Source organism: Drosophila yakuba, chromosome 2L, assembly GCF_016746365.2.
Source record: "Drosophila yakuba strain Tai18E2 chromosome 2L, Prin_Dyak_Tai18E2_2.1, whole genome shotgun sequence".
NCBI lineage: Eukaryota > Metazoa > Arthropoda > Insecta > Diptera > Drosophilidae > Drosophila > Drosophila yakuba.
In genome coordinates this window covers 16,468,722-16,492,690 of record NC_052527.2, presented here as the reverse complement: position 1 = coordinate 16,492,690, position 23,969 = coordinate 16,468,722, and the positions used below count along the sequence as shown (strand labels likewise).

Here is a 23,969-nt window from a genome sequence, read left to right as displayed (position 1 = left end):
GATATATAAAAATACGTAGGTTATAACATTCGATTAGTACAAGTAGGTATGTATAAATATATAAAAAGTACACAACGTGTAAATTAGACTAAGTCAATAGAGAAGAGCGCCTACGGGCAGATTGCTTAGCTGCCCCGTGCTTGTGTTCTTCTCATCATACTTCATATTTCGATTTGTTTTGTTTTGTTTTTTTTTTGGCAAAATCACAGGAGAATTAGAAATATAACATTAACATGAGAGCGAAAGTGAAAAACTCTCATTTACCGATTCGAAAGAGCATTGGTTCAACTTGGTTTGCTTTATTTGCCTTTACTTGCACGAAGTTGGTTTTCGCTTTAGTTTAGTTTTGCTTCTAGGGTTTTTGAATTCATTAAATGTATAATTGTATAATAAATTATGACTATATATGCATTTATATATAAGTATATAGATGTATATATTTAAGAAGTAAGTAGGAGGCGCATTTTTCCACTTTTCAACTTAGGATAACAACATTGCATTCACGATTTCTTCCTAAGCCTTCAATCGCTGTCCTGACTGACTGAACTGGCGCGCCAAAGGCTTATAACAATATTTAACTAGCGAATTGCCGATCAAAAATAATAACCATATAAATAGTGGTGATATTGACAATCGAAGGATGCCGACGTGTATAAAATAAATAAATAACATCGCGTAGAAAAGGGGATCTGCGTTAAACCTATTTTAGACATCGACTACCATCTTCTTGTGAATGTCCGTATTGCCGACCACAGAACAGAACTCATCGAACGAGATCTTGCCATCCTCATCCTTATCCGCGAAGCCGATCGTCTTGTCCACAATCTGCTGCAGTTGCGTGTCCTTCAGATTGTTGCCCACCATCATTTTTAAAACCTTTAAAAAAACTTTTTAGTGCGATAAGCTTATAGTGAAATTCGTGGGTCTTGCCTGAAACAGTTCGCCATTGGAAATGTAGCCATCGTTGTCCATGTCGTAGATGCGAAAGGCGAACCGCAGCTTAGAAAGCTTGTCGCCCTTGACGCTGAACTGCGACACGCCCTGAATAAACTCTTTGAAGTCCACCTCGCCGTTGCCGTCCGCGTCAAAAATGTCGATCACGCGCTGCACCAGCGGATTCTGTTGCAGCTCCGGCAGCGACATGAATTCATCCACGCTCAGCGCCCCCGAATTGTCCAGATCCAGTTTCCGGAAGCGTTTGCCCAACCGCCGGATCTCGTCTGCGTCGACTGTAGAAAGAAGGGAAATATTGGAAAAGATTCTGTTAAAAATTCAGTACTTCAGTGTCAAGAGCGCTTAGGGTATGATAACAGTGGAGCTTCCATAATCCTTCTCTTACATTTTTTTAAATTTCTATAGCGTTGATTAAAATGTACTTTAAAGACTACTTTTTACACTTGTACGTACATTTACATATGTATCTAAGATCTACCTTGTCACAAATATAATTGACAAAATTCAAACAGTTATTCAATTATTATTCAAGCTAAGCTGCTGTAAAGTAAATAGTTGAAAATAATTTGCAAATATCTGCATATTTATACATGCTGTTAGTAGATGTAATCCCAGATTTCGAGATTCTGGTTGAGATTGTTGGCGATTTATATTTAGCATCCGGTTGTCTGTCGATCATCAGATAATATCTGTGACAAAGTGTGACAAAGACACATTCTAGAATGCCAATTTCGAAATGGAATGATTAGGTGTAAGATCTCGTGATGGTGCGGGAAAAAAAATTGTGAATTTAAAATTGTATTTCTACGCCACGTTTAGTTTGCATTCCACTTTTGTTGGCCATTCGCGTATTGACATATGTACATATATAAATACGTGCGTACATTCGTACATGCATACCGTATCTAAACGTACACTCCTACATACATATGTTCATATATGCCCATGTTTGCATATTCATAAACAGCTGCCATTCTGTTGAAATGACATTGAGTGAACTATTTCGTACTTACAATTGGAACACATTTCCATGGGCAGTGATGTTTCATTTCCCTGCAGGCAAAAATGTATATGTTAATCGAGAATTTTATTATTTTGCAATGCCAAGAGAGGAAGAGGTGGGGGGTGAAAAGAAACACAGAACGGAATTTGACTTTATAACGGTACAAGCTCCCACTGCCTTCCTGCGCTCTCGTGTTTGCCCTTTCCCGTTGTCCGCGTCTTCCCCTTTTGCACTTGTTCTTCGCTTATTTTGGTGGCATTTTATTACCATTTTGGTTTCGCCTTTTGTGGTTCTCCTTGGATGATATCTATAGAGTAAAAATAGAGTTCGCTTTTTTCGTCGTTTCGCTCTTGGTTTTCCTCTAGTTCCTTTAAATTCCTACGCCGAGGGGTGTCCTGCACATGCTACTATGGTTTTTTGGGCGAGGAATTACGGTTTTGTTGTGAAAATATTCGGTTTTCTATTTTCTATTGTGCATGAGTTTTTCCACAGCAGCTTTTGGTGTGACCGTGGTTTTAGCGACAAATAATACCTTGCAGCGCAGGCAAAAATACCAGAAAGCTTAGCGTTGGAAACACGTTGGCAAGGCTGGTTTGTCATGTTAATTTAAATTGCAGCGGTTTATAATTTCGATACATGAATTGTGAGTTTTTGTTTTATTCTTGAATGAATAACCTACTTACTGTATGGCAAACATCTCAATTGTTTTATACAAAATGTTAAAATCTTAAATTTGTTACTCGTTAAGCATTTTTGGAGGAGTACATTCCGTCTTTAGTTTAGTGGTAAAATAATATTTATTCAAACCGTTTTCCGTTTCATTAGCAATCTTGAGTGTTGACTCACCATTTACAGTTCTTATCGGTTTGAGATGTTCATTACATCATGTAATCTGGGCTGGCTTAATCTATGTTTCCTTATCGAGAATTCTGGCTAGGCTTAATCATATGTTTTCTCCTTGTCTCTCTTAGCATAGATAACATAGATGCATTTGTATGTAAAAAAGAAAAGTAAAACAGTTTGTAAATTTTAATTTATAATTATACATTGGGACTGGCAACGTTCTGAAGAAACGTTGCATACTAGAATATGCAAGCTATCCTGGTTTTACAGTTTTGTATATGTATATAGATCTCGACGCTTATGCGAACAGACAGTGATCCTGTTCATCATATACATACTATATATTTATATGATTTAAGCAATTGAACAATTTAACAATTAAGAGTTAACAGTTGAACTCTTTCTTCACAACTCAGGAAGGAGACCCCAAGATAAATGTTTGTGGCTACGCCGCTGCATTTGGTTGGCTTCCCGCAGCAACATCAAACAACCATAGATACCATTTACAGCGCCTCTGACATAATCTCTTGGTTAAACATTTCCCCAGCCAGTTGGCTGGCTTCATTTCGATCTCATCTTCATTTCGCTGCCAACGAACCACCAGAGCAGTCATGAGCCCAGGAATCATCAGGCAGGAGGTGAACGGCCGCCAGGAGTCTACAGAGGCTGGGGGAACCGAGAGACATGGACGACGGCGTAGGGTGGCGGTTGTCGGAGCAGGACTTGTAAGTGTGATAAGGTCTTATAATTATCTGAAGAAACTCCTACATGTTTCAAACTCAGTACGAAATCATGTACAGATTGCAGGTTTATAAATGTTGTGCATCAAATTTACATAATATGTTCTGTATTTAAATTAGATTAGTACGTTCTTACACATAAGAGGATGTACCAATCTTATTTAAATATGGTTATAATTATGTTCAGAGTGAATGATTGTTATTCATGTTTTTTAAAACAATGCTTTGCTACGCGGTTGATCATAATGAAATACACATCGTAATAATTATAAAAATAGTATTAAAATTTTTCTAAACATTTTCAACTTATAAATCATGAATGAACCAAGGCTAAGCAATCTTCCAAATATGCTATGTGTTTCATGTGTCTTTACATATGTACATAGTTTGATGCCTTATCTTTAGTGATTTGAAATCCCGTGCTCCAGATATAGTGCTCTTATCACACTTTCTACGCATCTTATTCTCCATAACATTAGGTGGGTTCTCTGGCAGCCTTGAACTTCGCCCGCATGGGCAACCACGTGGACTTGTACGAGTTTCGGGAGGATATCCGCCATGCCTTAGTTGTTCAGGGCAGGAGCATCAACCTGGCTCTGTCCCAGCGTGGGCGGAAGGCGTTGGCCGCCGTGGGTCTCGAGCAAGAGGTGCTGGCCACCGCCATACCAATGCGGGGTAGAATGCTCCACGATGTGAGAGGAAACTCCAGTGTGGTCCTATACGATCCCATTAACAATCAATGCCTGTACTCCGTGGGACGCCGTCAGCTCAACGAAGTCCTTTTAAATGCCTGCGATAAGCTACCCAATATTCGCTGCCACTTTGAGCACAAACTAACCAGTGCTAATCTAAAAGAGGGATCCTTGGAGTTCCAGAATCCCGCCAAGGAAGCTGTAGCTGCCCATGCAGATCTTATAGTGGGCTGTGATGGGGCCTTCAGCAGCGTGCGCCAGCACTTGGTCCGCTTGCCAGGCTTCAATTATTCCCAAGAGTACATAGAAACGGGGTATCTGGAGCTCTGTATACCCTCGAAATCGGGGAACTTCCAGATGCCTGCCAACTACCTGCACATATGGCCGCGTGACACATTTATGATGATTGCCCTACCGAATCAGGATAAATCTTTCACGGTCACCTTGTCCATGCCTTTTGATGTCTTCGCTAGAATTCAGAATCAAAACGATCTCCTGGAATTCTTTAAGACGAACTTCCGGGACGCACTGCCCCTGATTGGAGAGCAACAGCTCATAAAGGATTTCTTTAAGACCAGGCCACAGTTCCTGGTGTCCATCAAGTGCAGACCGTATCACTATGCGGATAAGGCACTGATCCTCGGCGATGCCGCCCATGCCATGGTTCCGTACCACGGCCAGGGAATGAATGCTGGAATGGAGGATGTCACGCTACTTACTGACATTTTGGCCAAGCAGCTGCCAATGGACGAGACGTTGACCCTGTTTACCGAATCTCGCTGGCAAGACGCCTTTGCCATTTGCGATCTGGCTATGTACAATTATGTGGAGGTGGGTTTCGGAGCTAGAATAAATATGGTTTCATATTGTACTTCGTGTATTCCCTACTTTGCAGATGCGAGACTTGACCAAACGCTGGACCTTCCGGCTCCGGAAATCGCTGGACACACTGCTCTTCCGTCTGTTTCCTGGTTGGATTCCCCTCTATAACAGCGTCTCCTTTTCCAGTATGCCGTACCGTCAGTGCATCGCAAACCGGAAGTGGCAGGATCAGCTGCTGAAACGAATTTTCGGCGCCACTATTTTTGCCGCCATAGTGACTGGAGCAGCTATATTTGCACAGCGATTTTTATGAATTCAACATATTATAAAGTTAATCAAGAGAGTATGTTTTAAAAATTTGTTTGTACTAGTAACTTTTTTAAACAATAGCACACAAAAATTGTACTAAAATTTAAAACTTGTACGTTACTGTTATGGTAAATGAAAAGTGTGGATATAATAATACTGATGATAAAATAACTTATGGTTAAATTACGCAAGCCTTGAGTCAAAAGATAATAACAGAACAACATTTCAAAGTGGATTGGGTTTATGAAAAAGCCATATTTGTGTACCACTGACCATTTAAAAAAATTACTGTCACTGCTGATGTGTTCATATGCCTAATAAATGTTATGTATGGAAATGTGTTCATTTGTATGTTAAACTTCAAATGTTGCTAGCAGCACAGGCCTGTAAACATTTACATCCACACATTTTGTATCTATACATTTATGGACTATTAGGTTATAAAATTGGAAACTTGTTGTGGAAACTTCTTATTTTTTCTGTTAGATTTAATTAGCATAGTGATTGGATTTATGTATATATGTACATAGTTCTGACTGATCTGCTAAATGAAAGATGCCTACTTATGTATGTATTTAAAATTTCCTTACAGTGAAAAGCTCTCGTCCGTTTTCCCCATTAAACAAAACATTTTTCAATGGAAAACTTTGTTAACATGAGTCACGATGTATGTATGTATGTATGTATGTACATTCAGTAAATTACAAAGCTAACACTTACAAAATGCAATTTCAAAAGGTTATTCATTTGTCTGCATTATATTTTTATAACCAGAGAACAGGGCTTTAAGTATATTAAAAGGCGCAATTTTGTATTAATATAACCTTTAATAATACTAATTAATCATACGTATGGATTAGGTGATAGACGCCACTTCCAATATCATACCAACAAGGTTGGAGGAATTTATAAGCGACGAAATAACGGTTTAACTATTGTTTACTGTGGATTCACGCAGTTTTTATAAATACGTGCACATGCCCGTACTTTTTGTTGGCAAAATAATTGAAATGTGTTATTGGCCGCGTGGCTACTACGCATCGCATTTGGTCTAAGAGATTTTCAAACGGTGGATGTGTTAAGATATTTTTGGGTTTGTTTCATCGCTTTAGCTATTGAATCGGCGACAGCCAAGAATACCGCCCTGACAATGTGATTTTAGCTGCTTCGCCAATTATGTATTTCTAGTCGCAGTTTTGCAGCCTTGGTCACGTGATCGTGATTCCGAGCGCCCGGCAGTTGCACTTCCGAACTTGTTTTTCTACAGATTCTAAAGGATCAGTGGGCTAGATCCTATACATGTGTACATATACATATGTACATACATAATTCATATGTATAAATGGTAATAACTCGCAAGCTTTTTTGCTGCGACAGTGACAGGGAGAAAGCTCTTAATTAATTAGCATTCGGTTGCCACCCCAACCCTCTCGCTGTTTCATACACCCACCCGTTCGGAGGGGGAAGGAAGAAGGGAGAGACATAAAGAGAGCACAAGGTCGGCGCTTTCTCAATTTCGAAACGCCAACGCCGGCCGGTATTTCGTTATTACAACAAAGTGATCGTAAAAAGCTACCTCGTCTTCACTACTCTCTCTTCCTTTCTCTCATTACCACTTTGCCACCCCCACCTTTGAGTAGAGCTTATCTTTTAAGCACAGACAGATCAGTTAGAAACAAGGCTTAAAAAGTGAAAACCGAGTCAAAACAATATTTTCAAGGCATTTCTTGACCTACTACTCAAAAGCTCTAAAAGCTTTTCTTCACCGAAGGTAGAAAGACATTGATGGTTCCGAACGTTTGAAGAGGGAGAGCTTAGTGTGGTCGAAGAACGAGAGAGACAGTATGCTCATTTCGACTTAATTGTTGTTGCTAATTCCGTTTCGCGAACTTTTCGATGGCAATCTCTAGAATTGTCGGCGCCTCCGCTTTGCCCACACTCACTACAGTGGAACGTCGACGACCAAAAGGCCACTATGTGCCCCCACATAAAAAAAAGGCATGAAAACTCATTTAAACTCTAGATAGTGTTATACAATATTTTAACGTATTTATAAATATACAAATGTCAATAATAAAATGAACGGTGCGAATATCTGGCTTATAGATTCTTGCTCAAAATGTGATTATTTCATTAGTTACTTTAAAAACGTTAGAAATTAACCCATAAATAGACAACCCACATAGACAACATAAATATGTATATCTTATGGTTTCTTAGCCACTTTTCATTTGGAAAAAAGGCAAAACCCTAAAAAAAAAGTTGACTTTTAACGGTGAAAGTGATAGGCAGGCTCTACTGTACCCGCTATTCCGCTGCTGCCGTCGCCGTCGCGCGTCTTCGCCTGGCCGGCGGACCAGTGGAGCGGGCCAGCGCCATCAGTTGCTCGTCACATGTTCGACACTCAAGTAGACCAAACAGGGAGCAGTACAGTGCCCATCGAGATCCGATCGAACGCAGAGCAGCCGTTAGACAGACTATTGACTGTAGGAACTCACCAGCAGTGCAGTTAAATTTGCAGAAACTATTAATTCTGGTCAAGGGAACATCGCTCTTTTCAGCCAGGTGCAAGTGCAAATTTATTCAGCCCTTTTTGCTGTCACATCGAAAAACCACATTCTCAAAGCTTTTGGGCAAGCTTCCGCAAAACGAAACGATCGAAACGCGTGGTCCGAAAACAACAAGGCAAATAAGGCAAGAGACGAGCGAAAAAAGTGAAATTAAAATACATAAATCGAAATCAACATCAAATTCGTAAAGTTGGGAGTTCAGTAAGCGAACGCGAGTGTTTGTGTAAGTGTGAGTGTCTCTCAATATGTGCAGTGCAACGGTATTGTAAGACGAAAAGTAACGGTAGTCGAGCAATTGTGGTGTTAGCTGTCAGAAACTGAGCGCAGAGAAAACCGAAAGTTTTGGCTTGTTACCTTGCCGTAGTAATCCAAAATCAAAACCGAGTACCGGATTCACCAATCGCCATCCTGGCCCGCCCTTTGACTTCAGTTTGAGGCGCTCTGCCAGCGGTTCGCCGGAACGGTAAACTTCACCCACACCCTGCTGCCCGTCGTCGATAGCATACCGATTCCGATAGCCCACCGCCGATAGCGATACCGATAGCCGATTACTTTGGAACTTCAGGAGAACCCAGCGGCATCCACTTAACAAAACCCAAAGCCGTTCTCCATTATTTTGGATAATACGCGACTATCCACGAGCTGTCCGAATTGTTCAGGTAAATAAGTACATATATATGTACATACGTATAAGGTGCACACACAATCACCGTTATTGATCTCGCTCAATTAGTGGGTCTACGTGACTGCATCGCCGATTCTCAGGGTCCGGGGTATTCGCAGATCGCATCGTGCATGGCGTTCAGTTCTGCCTATAATGAAAAACAAACCAGAAATGCGGATAACGATCTAGGCACACACCACACCATACACCATTCCCTCCCCCTTCCACCCCCGCTGCACTACTTTTGGTTCTCGGGTAGTCTTGGCATCTGGCATTTCCGGTTTCGCTATTTTTTGTCGGTGTAGAATACACACATATGTATATGCGATATGTAGATGAAAACACCTTCAGATATTATTCAACCCGAACCCGAAGTCCTCTGTAAGTGATTTGGTTTCGTATGTTTTGATTGCCGCACATGCGTCTTTGGTTGCGTCTTTAAACAAAATAAGTTGAAAACAATGGATTAAATTCGAAACTAAAGTTCTGCATTTAAAGAGGGTGAAGAAACAATTTGAACATACATATGTGTGTACATATGCATATTCAAATTCTAATATAACTTATAGCAATTCGTATTTTTTTTTGTTCTTACAGTCAACAATTTAAATGAGCATTTAGCATTTAAATATATAACGTTTGTAGCCTTTTGAATAAATGAACTTTGTGAAACACTTGTAATAACGATGCAATTTAACGCACGTGGGAAACCCCTAATGTTGTTTAGTATTTATTTGCCACAAAAACTAATACGTTTGCTCGTTAGAAAAGAATCATTATCGTCGTTCCTACGTTCATCCATCACTTTTGGGTTCAAGAACGGTTAGTGTTTGACAATTCGGAAAAAGCAATTAACTGATTTGTAAGAGATCAGTTCGAATTTCTCCCATTGCGATTGAGTCATAAAGTCTGGTAAACAACAATAAAAGTAGCTCGAGAACTGTTTAATTTTGTAAGGGGCATATTACTTTTTATACCCTTACAGAGAGTATAGTAATATTGCTCAGCAATTCATTTTATAACGCAGGTCTTGTATATGTATGTACGTATCCATATTATATTGTTAATAAACTAAAGTAACTGCTATTTGAATTTGGATATTAGAATGATTTCAAGTGCAATAAAGTGCTTTATACAAATAACATCGGTATAAAATTTTAACACGGGTTTCGTTCACTTCTAAAGAGTTTAAAGAGGAAGCGTAGCAGTTTATGGGGAATCAAAGTTGTTGATCTTGTGATCGGTCAGTTTACTGATCATCACACATTTATTCGGCGACTCGCCGCCGAAAGGAAGAGCAAGGGAACAAGAAATAAAGCATTCCGATACGAAAACTTACATCATCGGACTGGGGGATAGAAAGAGTGAGAACCAGATGGCAAGCATTTACATACTGACACACTTAGTAACAGACATACACATACTATATATTATGTGCTATTTTTCGGCTTCTTGTTTTTGCTTTTTTTAATAGACGCAAAAAATAAGTTATACGAATTGCGCGTTTGAAAATGTTGGGTACTTTTATACGTTAGCTCCTTTAGAAACCAACAGCAGTTAATCAAAAACAAAATGTGTGATAAAGTCTTACGAAAAAGGGGGACGGGTGGGAAAATGTGAGGCATATCGGTTTAAACATAAGTGATTTTGGCTTGATAAATCAAATGCATTTAGAACAAATAAACTAAGGTCCCGAACGGAATGGCGAAAATAATTATTTAAGAAAGCAAATAACCAATAACTAATTTTGTTTTTTTCTCTCTTTTCTCTTTGCTCTCTTTTATATGGTGATGCTCTGCCACTCTCTCTCTCCTCTTCTTATCTTGCGGTAAATGCCATTTAAACCAAAAGGGGTAGCAAAACGAAGAACAGCAATTTTGCCGAAAAGACGCAGTTAAAAAAGTGTTAGCAAGTGAGAAACAACATTCGTGAATTTCGTGATTAAAAACATTTCAAAAGGTGTACAACAAAAGCTCATTTAATATAAAAATAAAAAGAACACAAGCGAAATATACAAAATATAATATCGCAACACGCCAACAACAAAACGTGGCATCAACTAAAAACACAAAAAAGCTCAACGAAAACGAGAGCGAATGCGCGCGCGCGAGTGAGATAGCCGATAAGCAAAGAAATTGAGAGAGAGCGCCAAGAGCGACAACAACAAAACACAAGCGCAAGCACGAGCCAAAAGCCAATTGCGCACGGAACGTAGAACGAAGAGAACTAACGGAACTATAGAATCGCAGCACGGACAACAGTTAACAGGGGAAATCCGAAAATGGTAAACAAGGTAAACGGCAAGAAGGCGGACAAGGACAAGGAGAGGCAGCAAGAGGCAATGTTGCCGGCGGCGGGCAAGAACAGCAGCGACATTGAAAACAGCAGCGACCTTAGCAAAACCAACAAAGCGGTAAACAAACCAGCAGCAAACAAGGGTCAAAACGCAAAACCCAACAGCAATAACAACAGCGCTAACAACAAAAAGAATGCAGGCAAAGGACATCAGCAGCAGCCGCAGCAACACCAGCGCAGCGGCAAAAAAGCAAAGCCACAACGCCAACAGATATTCCTGCAGTCGCTGCCACGCGACAGCAGCAACTACAGAAGCAACAGCTACAGGAGCAGCATCGACATAAACAGCAGTAGTAGCAACAACAGCAGCAACATCTCGGACAAACCGGCAGCATTGGACAATGAAGTGGGTAAAATGAATCCCGCTGAGCTGTTGACAGCCGCCTTGGCCGTGCCCTGTGCCAAATGTTCCAAGCCATCGATGATCTCCGGCCTGACCACCGCCGTATCCGCATCTACGGTCTCCACGTCCACGTCCACCTCTTCCACTTCCGCCTCCTCCTTCTCGTCGTCTTCAACCAGTTCCGGATCGGAGACCGCCAGCAATCACAGCGATCTTCACTACCCAGAGCCGATTGTCTACTCCGCCAAGCAGTATCGCAAGTCAAAGTCCTACATGGGCGTATCCCAGTACAACAGTTCACAAAACGGTCATCAAGCGGGTCGGGGGCCCAATACCGCTAGCGGTGGTAATGGCAACCACGTGGCCTACAGACGCTCTCACAGCGACCGGCGCAACTCGTTTGATCGCACCTTCGCAGAAAGGAATCGCGACTTTGTGCCCATCGTCCCTCCGCCGCGTCCGGTTCTGTCCTCCTCCAACATCGCCGGAGTCATGGCCAGTACCACCAAGCTTACGATCATAGAGCGGTTCGGCAAAGGACGTGTCGCGTATCCCATAATGCAGGTGAGTCCAGAACGGATAGCACATACATATGTACATATGTATATTCGATGGGTGTGTGCTGTTTATTTACGTTGATGAACTTATTTATTGGCACAGTTGGTAGTTTGACTTTATCGTCTCTGTATCTGCTATCTTTAGAAAATAGAGCCAGAAAACCTGCCTATAGGTAAACTTAAATAGTAGATCCTAGCTTAAATCCAAATCAAAGGGAACAACCTCTGAATCGTGAAAAACAGATCAAGAAATCAGCGCATTTGTATTGATTTATTTTCATACATATATTCTTAGAACGGAAATTCCCCAATTATGAGTTTAGAACCGGATAAATACGATAAAAAGTCTTTTGAAACATGATAACGTTGAGTTATTTAGAGAATGCGAATAATAGAAATATTGAAATGGTATACGTTTCAATAATAACTCTCTCCCTTTTTTAAGTTACACTTTACATTTTTAATACTGCCAGAATACCATTAAAAGATGCTTGGAAGTAATGATGGAATAGAAAGACTTAAAATCATAAACGTAAGCCATGATGTCCCCCAAACATTCATAAATTTCCATGCGTAAACTGTTGTCACCTTTCGAGAAGTTTGCGCTCTAATCAGCTGCAGCAGCTACCGAAGGAAGCAGCCATAATTAATGGCACACAAAAAAGAACTTTTGATAAGGAAAAAGAGACAGAAAGGCAATACATACTTAGTCATCCATATATTTTTGATAAGCTGATTTCATTTCGGGAGTTGCGAAATGAAGCCCAAACTATACTGCACAACTTGAAACGAGCAATCAAAGACTTTTCCCCCCTGATTTGTGTTCTTTTCTTTCTATTAGTGTGCAGCTTGTTATCTCTTTTCTTTGTAAATTCTATTTGTTTGTTATTTACGGTTATGCACTTGGCGAAATATTACGTATACGCCCTGACCGACAGCGGAAATTTGGTGCCACCGATTTTGTGCAATTGAGAGAGGCAAATGCGATGCTAATATACGGAAATATCGATGTCTCGCCTTGAATCTTCGTCACTCTTAATCGTTAGCTGCTTATGCATAAATGTATATTCTGGCCCAACAACTCAAGATCCCCATATGGTAACCAAATCTCTACCAGAAGTCCGAGTCTCAGGTATTTTATGCAAATTCCCCGCTGACGTCTCTTGACTTTTGAGTTGAATTTTATTGTGGAAAAATATTAGCCGAAAGTGGTTTGATTAGCATGTGCCATGGCACTTAGCTAGTTACCAAAACTAGTTCTAAACGAACTTATACTCAGGAAAACAGGCTAAAAACTAATGCGAAAAGTGAAACTTGTTTGTGTTTTGCCAAACACTGCTAATAAAATGGGCTGATTTAGAAAGCTTGGCGCAGACAAAGGGACTCATTTACAAAACCCTTAAGATCTAATCCAGCCACAAGGTTTCTCAGTTACCGGCATTTTTGGTCGAGTTGTCTTCGTTTCAAACCGCTTTACCAACTGTTTCAACAATTTGCTTAGCCTTAGCATTGCCTTTTCTGGCCTCCAATTGGTTAAACAAAAACTAGACGAAAACATTGAAAATTTGAGAAAAACAATCCGAGCATACATTTTCTAATGAATCATTAGAATTGAATCTCTCGCCGCCTGTTGATGTTTACTCTTTGGGCGCAGACATACACACAAACAAAGATACAATAATTCGTCCCACGTGAATTTGTTTGAGGCACAGTGGGACAGGTTGCTCCACTGACTGGTGAAATTGTTTTGGCTTGGAAACAAATCTCTTCACACGTGGCCACCTCTTGGACAACGGAAGCGAGCCCATTGATAAGATAAGTGTAAAAGTTGTCACTCTAAAAGCTCCGTTTGGCATATGTGCAATCTAACCGGGAGGAGTAACCCGCTCCCCGTGTCTGAAAGTCTTTAGAGAGTAAATAATTACCATTTTTATATTTAACATATGTATGTCAAAAATGCTTAATTCCATTGATGTTACCCTTTTATATTTTTTAAATCGGTATTATTGTTCAATAAATAAAACAAAAAAGGGTTTAGTTTTTGGAACAAATTTATAATTAAAATAATAAAATATAATAATAAGCGATAACGCTATAGGTTAGTTCCTCGACTATCAGATACCGCTTACCGAGGGAAAAACTTGTAACATTTTCTGGTATATCGGTAGAAATTGGGGGAAAAAATAATAAAATGAAAAAATAAACATTTACAAAGTTATGTGCATAGCAGTTTTCGGAGGTTTGTGGGCGTTAGAAGGGGCGTGGCAACATTTGTAAAAAAATATGGCTAGATCGATTCGGCTATCGATGCTGATCAACGATATATGTATATACTTTATTTGGTCGGAAATGCTCTTAAATATAATCACTCATTTACCCAAAACAGAGCCAAATATAATCATCGTATTAAATATTTTCTACAATAGAGTAAAATTGTCCAGCGATATTGAATAATGATCGCAGGAATTAGGAAACCAAATATTGCGATAAAACGATCGTGACAGATCATTTACTTAGAAACTATAAATAAATGATTTCGTATATATAAAGTAAATGTGCCGTTACTGTTCGACTGTACAACTCGTAATGTTTTAAAACTGCTTTTACAACTTTTCTACATGTATTTACATATTCATTTGGAACATGTTTGTAAGGCAAATTTGCAGCTCGCCTTACATTTTTGAAACGCATGTGGAGAACTCAACTCATCACGCGGGGATTTCCAGTCAGATTCGAAGATTTGCAAATATTCTGAAGCTTATCAGGCAGGCACGGTGATTGTACAAGTATGTACATATGGATGTTTGTACATATATTGTACTATATATTGAAATATATCAACTCTTCTGCTTACGTCAAGCCTCACTTGATTCTGTTTGTGAATGCTAATGTGTTATATGGACAGGTGGAAATGTTTACAAAGAACCGAACCGTCTGAGTTATGAACTTTCTATTGGAGCAGTGGCAACTGATATAACTCTACCCCTGGCATTTGCTTTTCCAGTCGATTCTTTTTTACGACGATTTCCATTTGCTCCCATAAATATATTTAAAAAGTAGGTATATTTCTGTGTTTACCGCAGATGTATATCAGAGTATCTATAGCGTGCAAAGCTTTTTATTCTTTTTCTTAATTATTATACTCTTCTATTATTTTTTGAGTCCGTAAATATTACGCTACAAATTGCATATTGTTTTCGCGAATCGCTACAGCTGTGTGTGGCCAACATTTGCTTCAGTTGGCTTCCACCAACTCAACTGCGTAGTAAAAATCATTTATAAATATGATTTTGTTGGCAAAAAAATTGTCGATTAGCGATTAAAAATTAAAAAAAATAAATGAGGTGAGAGCCAAAACTCCAGTAGTGTGTGCGATTCCATTGATTATGGAAATAAGTGGCAGAACAAATTAAAAATAAAATGACTCGCATTGTCAGGGGCTCCTAATCACGTGTGCTTCAGATTCCACACGCTTATCGTGGCTGCCAGAAAGCGTGCAAAATATAATAAATTCAATTGCGCTAGCCACAAAGGAGAGGGTCTCCATAAACGTGGCTAGAAAGTTGCATGATAATTTAAATTTTGAGATTTATCACTCTTCATACCGCCGGATCTCCGAGCAAAAGTACTAAAGGCAATTCTGTTTCATCTTGGCTAACTTTGCGCCAGGCTGAAGATGTTGAGTAACGAGGCGTGCCTACTTTTGAGCCCAGCCTGAAAATAGGCAATATAAAGTACGTTTATGAGTGTAATACACATTTCGTGAAAGTAAAATGTAGGCGTGCCCTTTAAACAGTTTGCTATGTTTTATAATTCGTTATTTCGAAAAAGGTATACAATCAACAAAATTATTTTAATCAACGAATGTGTTATTATGTTTCGCGTACTTCGTATAAAACACATCATATATGAGAATTTAGAAGATGTTTTTATATATATACCAACTAGACATACCACCTAAAGTCGTGTATTATTCTGTTCGGTTATATCGTGTATAATTCTGTACTTAGGCGCTGTCGACGAAAGGTAGGCTCACTTCCACTCCGCCTGTCGCTAATTAGGGACGACAATGGACCCTGTAATTAGGGAGACACCCGATAATGACACGGGAATAATGGCTGGCGCCTGCGAAATCAGAGGCGACGGCAATCGTCGGCAGTGGCAAAGTCTGTTGGGATGGCGATGACCCCCAAACCTGACATCACAGCATATCTATGGGGAACGTGTGTCTATGTGGCGGGGAGACGCAGTAGTGTGGACAGCATAATAACTTTTTAATAAAAGTAAAAACAAAAGCATCGAAATTGTCAGCACAGCGATAAGAAGAAAAGAAATGCGGTGGAGATCGAAATGTTTGCGGTTGCCACTTGAGCAAATGCATTCCCATATGCCCATTTATTTCTATGTGTCTATATTTGTCTATTTGGCTCGGGAGCTGCCTGTTGCCGTCGTGATAAGAAAGCGAGAAAAACTGAGAGAGAAACGCGAGTTGAGCGTTGAAAATGCAGGTTCATTCGATGGTGATAAGGCAGAGACACACTGGCACTCCAATCAACGAAATTGTGTTTATTTTTAAGGCGCACTCCAACAGATCCGAGATTGCATTCATTCCTGATACCGCAGAGTCCACTCGACTAAAAGCGAATCGTAAAAACAAATCGCACTACAATGTTTGGGCCTAGAGGTTGTAACTGATAACCATGGCTCAGAAGTAGACATCGCTTGTCAGTGCAGCGATCATCAATGAATCTCTGGAACAAGTAATGCAGTGGCTGCACTTGATTTGACCGAAAGTTGGTTGAACCCGATCTTTATATACTCATGTGATGTCGTAACAATCTGCTGCTCGTACATACAAATATTTGAGCAATGTGCCGAAAACAATAACTGCTGCGCGCTTACTTTGTGTCCAGCAGAAATGATTGCTATTGTTATCACTTTCCTTTTTGGGTTACAGTGGCTTTTATATATATCTTCATAATATTGAAGCATTAGTTAGACATTTGCTAGAACTAGTCAACATGATCAATACATTAATAAACGCTACTTGAGATATGAATTTAGGGCAAAAAGATTTGGTCAAAGGGTATCTGGGTGTAAGGTGCAACGCTTTTGCTTTGCTTTTCAAGTTTCCAATCTCAAATGTAGATATAAATCCGCCCGTTAGGGTTTTCTTAAGGCCTCTGATGACAATCGGCTGGCCACTTGGAAGTCTGTTGGTTTTTGTGGACAAACAGACGCCAGATATACATACTCGTACATACATAGAAGCACGTTGCTGTGAGTGTGTGCTTCGGATTGTGTACGTAAATTACTTGTTAGTCGCTGCCACTTGCATTCCTTTGTTGCAAATGCAACAAAATGCCTGCAATGCATTCGCGTGCACCTTTCAAATTTTTTTCAGCTTCACCTAATCTCTGAGTTTGACTTGCAATCGGCATTTTGCCGCCGTGGTTGTTGCAGTTTTGTTCGGTGTTATTGTTATTGTTATACACTGCCAAAAGGTATTATGCATTTATTGTCAGAATGTTTTAGTTCGCATAAAAAAGCATTCACGATCCCATCAATCATTTGAGGTGGTTTAAAAACGATTATATCTATATATATATCGCACCATTTGCTGTGAAAATAAACAGTGGAATATTTTAAAAACACCAAATGAAAATTGTTTGTTTTATCTCCAAAACTTCCAATTGAAATGATTGCAGACAGAGGCAAGTTGAGTGTTTATTTAAGTGTTAGCTAAAATCGTATTTAAACTTTATGGAATTTAGTTTCTGTTATTTTGATTTACACGTTGCTTATATATGTTTATTGTTAAGCTGTCATCTGTAAATTATGACTGTTTTTCTTATTTTTGTGGTTTTAGTGGTAGCTATTAAACAATTTATCTGTTTACAAATATCAGTCTTTTAATTTTAAACCAGTTTTACACTTCACAATATTGGTTGCTCTGTAGGTTATTTTATAAATTAAATTTATTTATATGTAAATGTATATATTAAATTTTTAAATTAACTTACAGATGCAGTTTAAGGTGTACTATAGTTATAGTTGAGTAACAATCAATCCGATTACACCAAGTATAGATTTTTTGTTCAGATTTTGTTGTTTTCCAGTGGTATGTGTGTTTTCATTTGCGACCTCCTCTTTTTGGTATTTAAAAGACATCTAACATTTATGCTTGACTAGCGCCTTATAGCCGGCTTTTCTGACATTTAAATCGGCTTCTGTGAAGCGGTTGAGCTGGCGATGGGAAATTGAAATCCTGAGTAGAATCGATTTCCATGAAATATTTTGAGATCGTTTAGCCAATGAAGTACTTCTTCAACTGTGTAATTGCGATTCCAAGAAATAAAGCCTAGAAATTGGTTCAAATGTTGCCAAATGCCTTCTGATAAAAATATAAATTATCTATTGTGTGCGTGTGTTTTGTCTGTCTGTGCGTGACACAACTTACTTCCGGCAATTATCAACATTTTTGGGCTGTCTTCGCTTTTGTTGTTCAAAATAATGAAAGAACACACTCAATCGCATATGTATGTATATAGTAAGGTTGAATCAAATTTTTGAACAATAATAAGTGGGCTGAATCGGATTTGATGTGATTTTTGTAAAATGTTTTTGTTTACGCTTAATTGTGACTTTTCAAAACAAAAAAATCCACAAATGTAGAAACACTATTTATACCAATTTTCCCGCAATTATGACGAGGCAAAAATAAATTGTTTTGCCAAAATTGTCATGCGAAGTGATGAAACGATTTTTGAACTTTGGTCTGAAGGTGTCCCAATTAAAACCAAAGGCATTTACTTTATTGGTGGTATCACACAAGTCACTGGACGAATATGAATTTAATAGATTTTGTTCTTTTAAGAAGCTTAAAATCACGGATTAATAGTTAATACAGATTAGCTATGTAAAAACCTTGTTACAATGCTAAAGCGGTCGTTAATTATTTGAATTAAATTAATTAAATATTTTCTTTTATTACAAAAAATTGCTCTTTAAAGAAACGTGGAAAATGAAACTATTATTGTATTTAAAAATTAAATGCATTTCAATTTACCCCTTGTACACCCCAACGCGGTTTTAAGAAGTTATATTTAAAAATGGTGAATTTGTTGTAGGAAGCACTTGTGGCGATCACCACAGACTCCAATTTGTAATGGCATCTGCTGCTAAATAATTTGCAACTCATGTAACATCAGATTCAGATTTATAATTGCTCCGACACTCACTTGTCAGTTGCGCGTAATCGAAGTAAGTGAACACTTGAATATTCACTTTGTTTCCAGCGGATCTCGAGTGAGTCAACATCACGTGCTGCGACTGTTAGCATTGAATAAAAAATACCAATATACCTTTGAGTTCTCCCTCTGTTCACCTTAATTATCAATTTGTAAAGTTTTTGCGATTTGGAGTGTAAATTAGAATGCGGATATGTTGAAACGGGCGTTATTATAGAACGAAATCTATTTTTGTGTGCCCAAACACACTTTGATCCAAATCGTTTACGGTTCCGCTTTTGTTATTAAAGAAGCAGTGGAGGCAAATATCTAACAATACGCAGTGTTTTTACCCATTTCGTTGCCAATTTTTCAGTTACGCTTGGGTATTAGGAGCTGCTAATTCTTTTATTGCCAAATTCGAAAAGTCATTTTTTCGACTCCGCTTTAAGATGATGATTGCCTTCGGCAAGGTCAATCATTAATATCGTACATATATCTTATGTTCGTTTGTATTTATTTTATAGCTTGTGGAAGAAACCGTTTCTGCATTTGTGCCTGATGATTTCTTGGAATTTTCAATGCGACTTCACGCAAACCGTAGTTAACAGGTGCTGGAATGTCGAATGCTAAATATGTATATATACCTACATATATCTATTTTTGCGCAGCTATTGTTACTTATTTGTTCATTTTGAATTTTTTCTTTCGGCGTTTTAGCCTACGGCCATTTGCCAACTCCGTTTCGCTGCAAATGCGCAAAAAATAAAACGAAAATTCAAGAAGAGCCAAACACTTTGTATCAAGTTTTTTTCGAGTTATTTTGAAGGGTTTCAACACTTGAGTGGTGCGGTATGTGCTCGAACACATCGTCAGACAAGAGACCTTATACCAATTACTTTGGCTTTAGCTGTTTTTGTTGTTTTAAGTGTAGCTACAGTAATTAATGCTCCACTTAATTACATATTTTAAAGTGGCTTAAGGTTGGAATTTAAAGGCTCCTCCTAATTGTGTTGTTATTTTCGAAATGGCAAATTTTGTGGTTTTACATGGTACTTACATACATAGTAATCTTAAGAAAGATTTTAAAAGATTTAATGATTAAACAATATTGAATCTTCAAATACATGACTGTCAAGAATATATATTATATATACTACATGCGTAATTTAAACTATTTTTAATAACGGTCACAAATCAAGCTGCAAATAGTAATTAAGCGGTATCCACTGGGTGTTTCAAGTTCTATTCATATGCATACCACTTATGGGGCTTAAATTCATTTCAAAACTATAATCGGTTCAATTTGATTGCGGCCCGTCGGTTATGGACTGCTGGCACACACTATTACACGTATAAATACTTATGAATATAAATCTCATTGTATAAGCTGATTTTGTTTGCATGCATATTCATTGGGCTGCTCGTGGTTGTTGTTGCTGTGGTTGTTGTTGCTTTGTGCTGATGTGGTTAAACAGGCAAATTAAAACGCCAATTGCAAGAAATGAAAGGCAACGTGGAATGAACGCATTTACAGCAGCAAAAAAAAACATTGGTAGGTTTGGCCTGGTCTCTTGGTCTTTTGCCGCAAAGTAAGCTAAACGAGCGAGCACTATAGTTAACAACAGCATTAACAACAACTGCCTTCAATGTCAATTCAATGCAGGTGGCTACGGCTGCGCCCCAGCTACATATATTCGACTCAGCCGAGTTCAGTTCACTTCAGTTGGCTTAACTCGATTCAGTTTCAGTTTCAGCCAGAGTCAGAGTCAGCTTCAGTTTCATTTTGATTTTTATTTTCGAGCCTTAAGCTCTTGGCTTTGGGCCAAACTATTGGGGCTTATTGATTTATCTTGAACGCTCACAAACAAACTGGATCGCTGGATGCTGGGCTGCGTCCGCTTAATTGTTTTGCTCGGATCAAAATGGTTATGTAATCGCATTATGGCTTATTATGGGGCACAGAGAAATTGGGGGGAAACGGTTAGGTGCTGGGAATTCCAGTTCTTGTAGTCATAAGTCAACAGACCAACTACGCTGTACCTAGGATATTTCAAATGAAATTAACCATTTTTGAGAAGGCAAATTTCTAGTAAAGCCGACAGAATTATATTCCTTATTACTCGCTGATTCAATTCTGGGGTTTTAATGTACATAGTATGTATGTACATCCGCTTAGCGTGCCTGTCACTACACTGATCGTTTAATAGTATATCAGCTTTTGCACTCGACGCATGAATATCAAACGGTTATTGTATTTGATTTATATCCAAACAAAACCCAACCACACCTACTGGCAACCCAAATACTTCTTGGCCTTCCAGCGCCATCTCGTGCCCACCCTCCAGATCTGATCAGGTGAATGAAGGATTACCCAAACCCAATCCCAAACCCAAACCCAAGCAAAAACACCCAGAACCGACACCCAGTCCAAGTTTTTGAGCCAAGTGGAGCTTGTCTACAGCTTCAAGCTGAAAAGTAACGTGACGGCGGCAGTAGCAATACAGCTTGATCTGCACTGAGCGAAATGATGCCCATAGTATAGTAATATGTTGAAACATTTGTTAAAGACGTGTCATGCTAACACAGAAACTAAAAGTACGGTTAATTTTGAATACTTTAATGAGTTGCATTGCATTTTCTGTCAGTGTAGGACATGCAGCTACCGCCACAAAGCACCAGTTATAGCAACAGTTCACTGTGTCTCTGTTTGCCAAACTGGAAAGATCGGTTTCAGGTTTCAAGGACTTTTCGGTGGACATTCACTTTTGCCTATACTTATGTATAAGCATGTATATGTATATGAATTTTCGTACAGAACCATTAGAAAAATGAAAACCGAAGACGCAGAAACAGAAACAAAACTCTTGAGTTGAACTGCATTTTTGCGACTCGCGATCAGATGCAAGCACTGGAGTTTTCCACCGCTTCTCGTTCTTCGATCAAATCGGATCGGATCGTATCGGATCGTTTCGGATCGGATCGAAAGAAATCCCAATAAACCATAAACAAGGCCTCGCCCCAAAGCTTTCAACTTGCCTTTCAATTATTTTGTCTGCTGAATCCGCAACCGCTCAATAAAGCAACGGTACATTGTATTTGCTGCTTATCTGTTTTGCATGCCAACTGCATTAAAGAGCGGTAGGTGCGGTGTGCTGCCGAGGGGGAGGGAGACGCAAACATTCACTTGTCTCTTTTCATTCGTTGTTGCTTTTTTGCCCTAGCGGAGCGAGAGGGTCCATCAACTATGGCTCTGCACTGCTCTCCAGAACTCAAGGTTCTTTGATTTGTAAAAAGTAGTGGTTTACCTAAATGCAAGAGGTATTTGTTTTATTTTGTCATTTCTGATAGCAAGCTTAATTACTTAATTAATTAGAGCTACTTAATTAAGAACTACACTTTCTACAATTTACTCTTGAATTTTAGAAAGTGTAGTTCTAAGGTAAAATTATTTTTCTTTAAGAAAATGTACATGATGTACTTAAAAAGTCTCACGAATGTCAGAATGGCGAAACTAAATTATAATTTTTGACTAAAAATAGATAAGGGTTTGAGAATCCTTAATGATATCAGCATTGCTGGGTATTCCCCCCATCGACTTGAACATTTTATCGAGCTCGAGCATTTGCTGCATTCATTACACAATAAATTATAATACGGGTTTGCTGTGGAATCCAAAAGGTTTCGCCTGCTTTGGCGCCCACTCGCCACCCACTGCCCCACCTGCTTCCCCATTATCGTCGTCATCATAATGCCGATCATTAGTATTATATTGCTCCAATGCTCTTTGCGATTGGATTGGATAACTCGTTTCGATTCGCAGCCAAGTGTAAACTTGATTCGAAGACGTCGCATCTGCAATTTTGACATTTCGAATCAACCTTGAATTCAAATCGAATGCGCGAGTGAGATTTGCACCACACAGCCACCCGCCAAAACCGCTCAGTTTAAGCCATAAATCCATCAGTTTATGGCGATATGTTTTGAGGGTTTGGCCACATGTAATACCGATTCTGACCATATGCTAAGCCGGCTATTGATATAGTGTGGAAATGGAAAGGTCGGATGGTTCTTTTTTTACAACTTATTTGCTTAGAAGCTTTCACTCAAAGCTGCAAATTCCGCTCAAGACCTGCGCAGTGGCGAAGGTCATCGAAGGACTTGCTCTGTCGCTCCTACTCGATTGAATTTTATGAATGAAATGCACGAAGCCCGGTACACCTATGCCTCCCACACCACCCCCAGTTTGCCTCTCTTTCTATCGTAGTTGCTGTCTCTGTCTGCCGTGCCCAACCTGCGACAAAGATTGTGGGTATCCATGAATGAATGACGCAGTTTCTGGCGTCTGCTAGAAGGTTCTACTGTCTCGTTCCCGCCCGAATGCCCCACGACCCCGCCGAAACTCTCCTCTCCTTTTTGGCCATTCACGGTGACGTCAGCATGCGTAATTCCCAAACGCGTGGGTGGGCGCAAACGCGTGGGCATGGTCGTGGCCTGCAAGCCGTGTAACTTACGTAAAAGAGCGGCAAAGCGGTAGTGATATGTCATTATTCGCGTATGTTGCGCTGGCTGAATACATCAGATAACATTCACCCATCCCACAAAGTGGGTGGCTTGGTATCCGAGCGGATGTGGGCCCAAGATAAAAGACCTTATGGGCTTATTCTCTACAATGATCGATTACGGATAGTGGGTTCTCTTATTTGAGATCGTAGACCTCAGTTGCTTCATTCCCCTAGGTAGAGTAAGAAACCACTTAATTCCTTATTGTCTTGTTAAGAATTTGTATATAAAGAAAGCATTTCAACATGTGCATAGTGTATACAAATAAATGTTATGTAAGTGCTATTCTAGTTTTAGGAACTCTTCTAAAAAATATTATATTTCG

At 39.2% G+C, this 23,969-nt stretch overlaps 3 protein-coding genes across 5 annotated transcripts in view; 2 read left to right on the top strand and 1 right to left on the bottom strand.

Moving 5' to 3' along the window:
- Positions 1 to 283: 283 nt before the first annotated feature.
- On the bottom strand, positions 284 to 2,474 carry LOC6528477 (calcineurin subunit B type 2). 2 transcript variants are annotated; one of them, XM_002089487.4, is made up of 4 exons: positions 2,225 to 2,474; positions 1,968 to 2,007; positions 931 to 1,229; positions 284 to 876 (listed from the first exon to the last, which is right to left on the bottom strand). In XM_002089487.4, the coding sequence occupies exons 1-4, from the start codon at positions 2,225 to 2,227 to the stop codon at positions 706 to 708; spliced, it is 513 nt and encodes a 170-aa protein (XP_002089523.1). In that variant the 5' UTR covers positions 2,228 to 2,474; the 3' UTR covers positions 284 to 705. The 2 variants fall into 2 exon arrangements, with proteins under 2 accessions (XP_002089523.1, XP_039226285.1); XM_039370351.2 differs by lacking the exons at positions 1,968 to 2,007; positions 2,225 to 2,474 and adding an exon at positions 1,545 to 1,671.
- Positions 2,475 to 3,360: 886 nt separating this feature from the next.
- LOC6528476 (kynurenine 3-monooxygenase) lies at positions 3,361 to 5,700 on the top strand. Its single transcript, XM_002089486.4, has 3 exons — positions 3,361 to 3,525; positions 4,020 to 5,063; positions 5,128 to 5,700. Exons 1-3 carry the CDS (start codon positions 3,412 to 3,414, stop codon positions 5,365 to 5,367), a joined length of 1,398 nt encoding a protein of 465 aa, XP_002089522.3. The 5' UTR covers positions 3,361 to 3,411; the 3' UTR covers positions 5,368 to 5,700.
- A 2,026-nt stretch (positions 5,701 to 7,726) lies between these two features.
- Positions 7,727 to 23,969, top strand: part of LOC6528475 (terminal nucleotidyltransferase 5C) — a 40,919-nt gene continuing 24,676 nt past the window's right edge. Inside the window, exons 1-2 of one of the 2 annotated variants that reach the window (XM_039370347.2) lie at positions 7,727 to 8,592; positions 10,449 to 11,859. In XM_039370347.2, coding sequence (XP_039226281.1) covers positions 10,879 to 11,859 — 981 coding nt within the window. In that variant the 5' untranslated portion in view covers positions 7,727 to 8,592; positions 10,449 to 10,878. The remainder of the gene's footprint in view (positions 8,593 to 10,448; positions 11,860 to 23,969) is intronic. The other variant, XM_002089485.4, reaches the window with a different exon arrangement.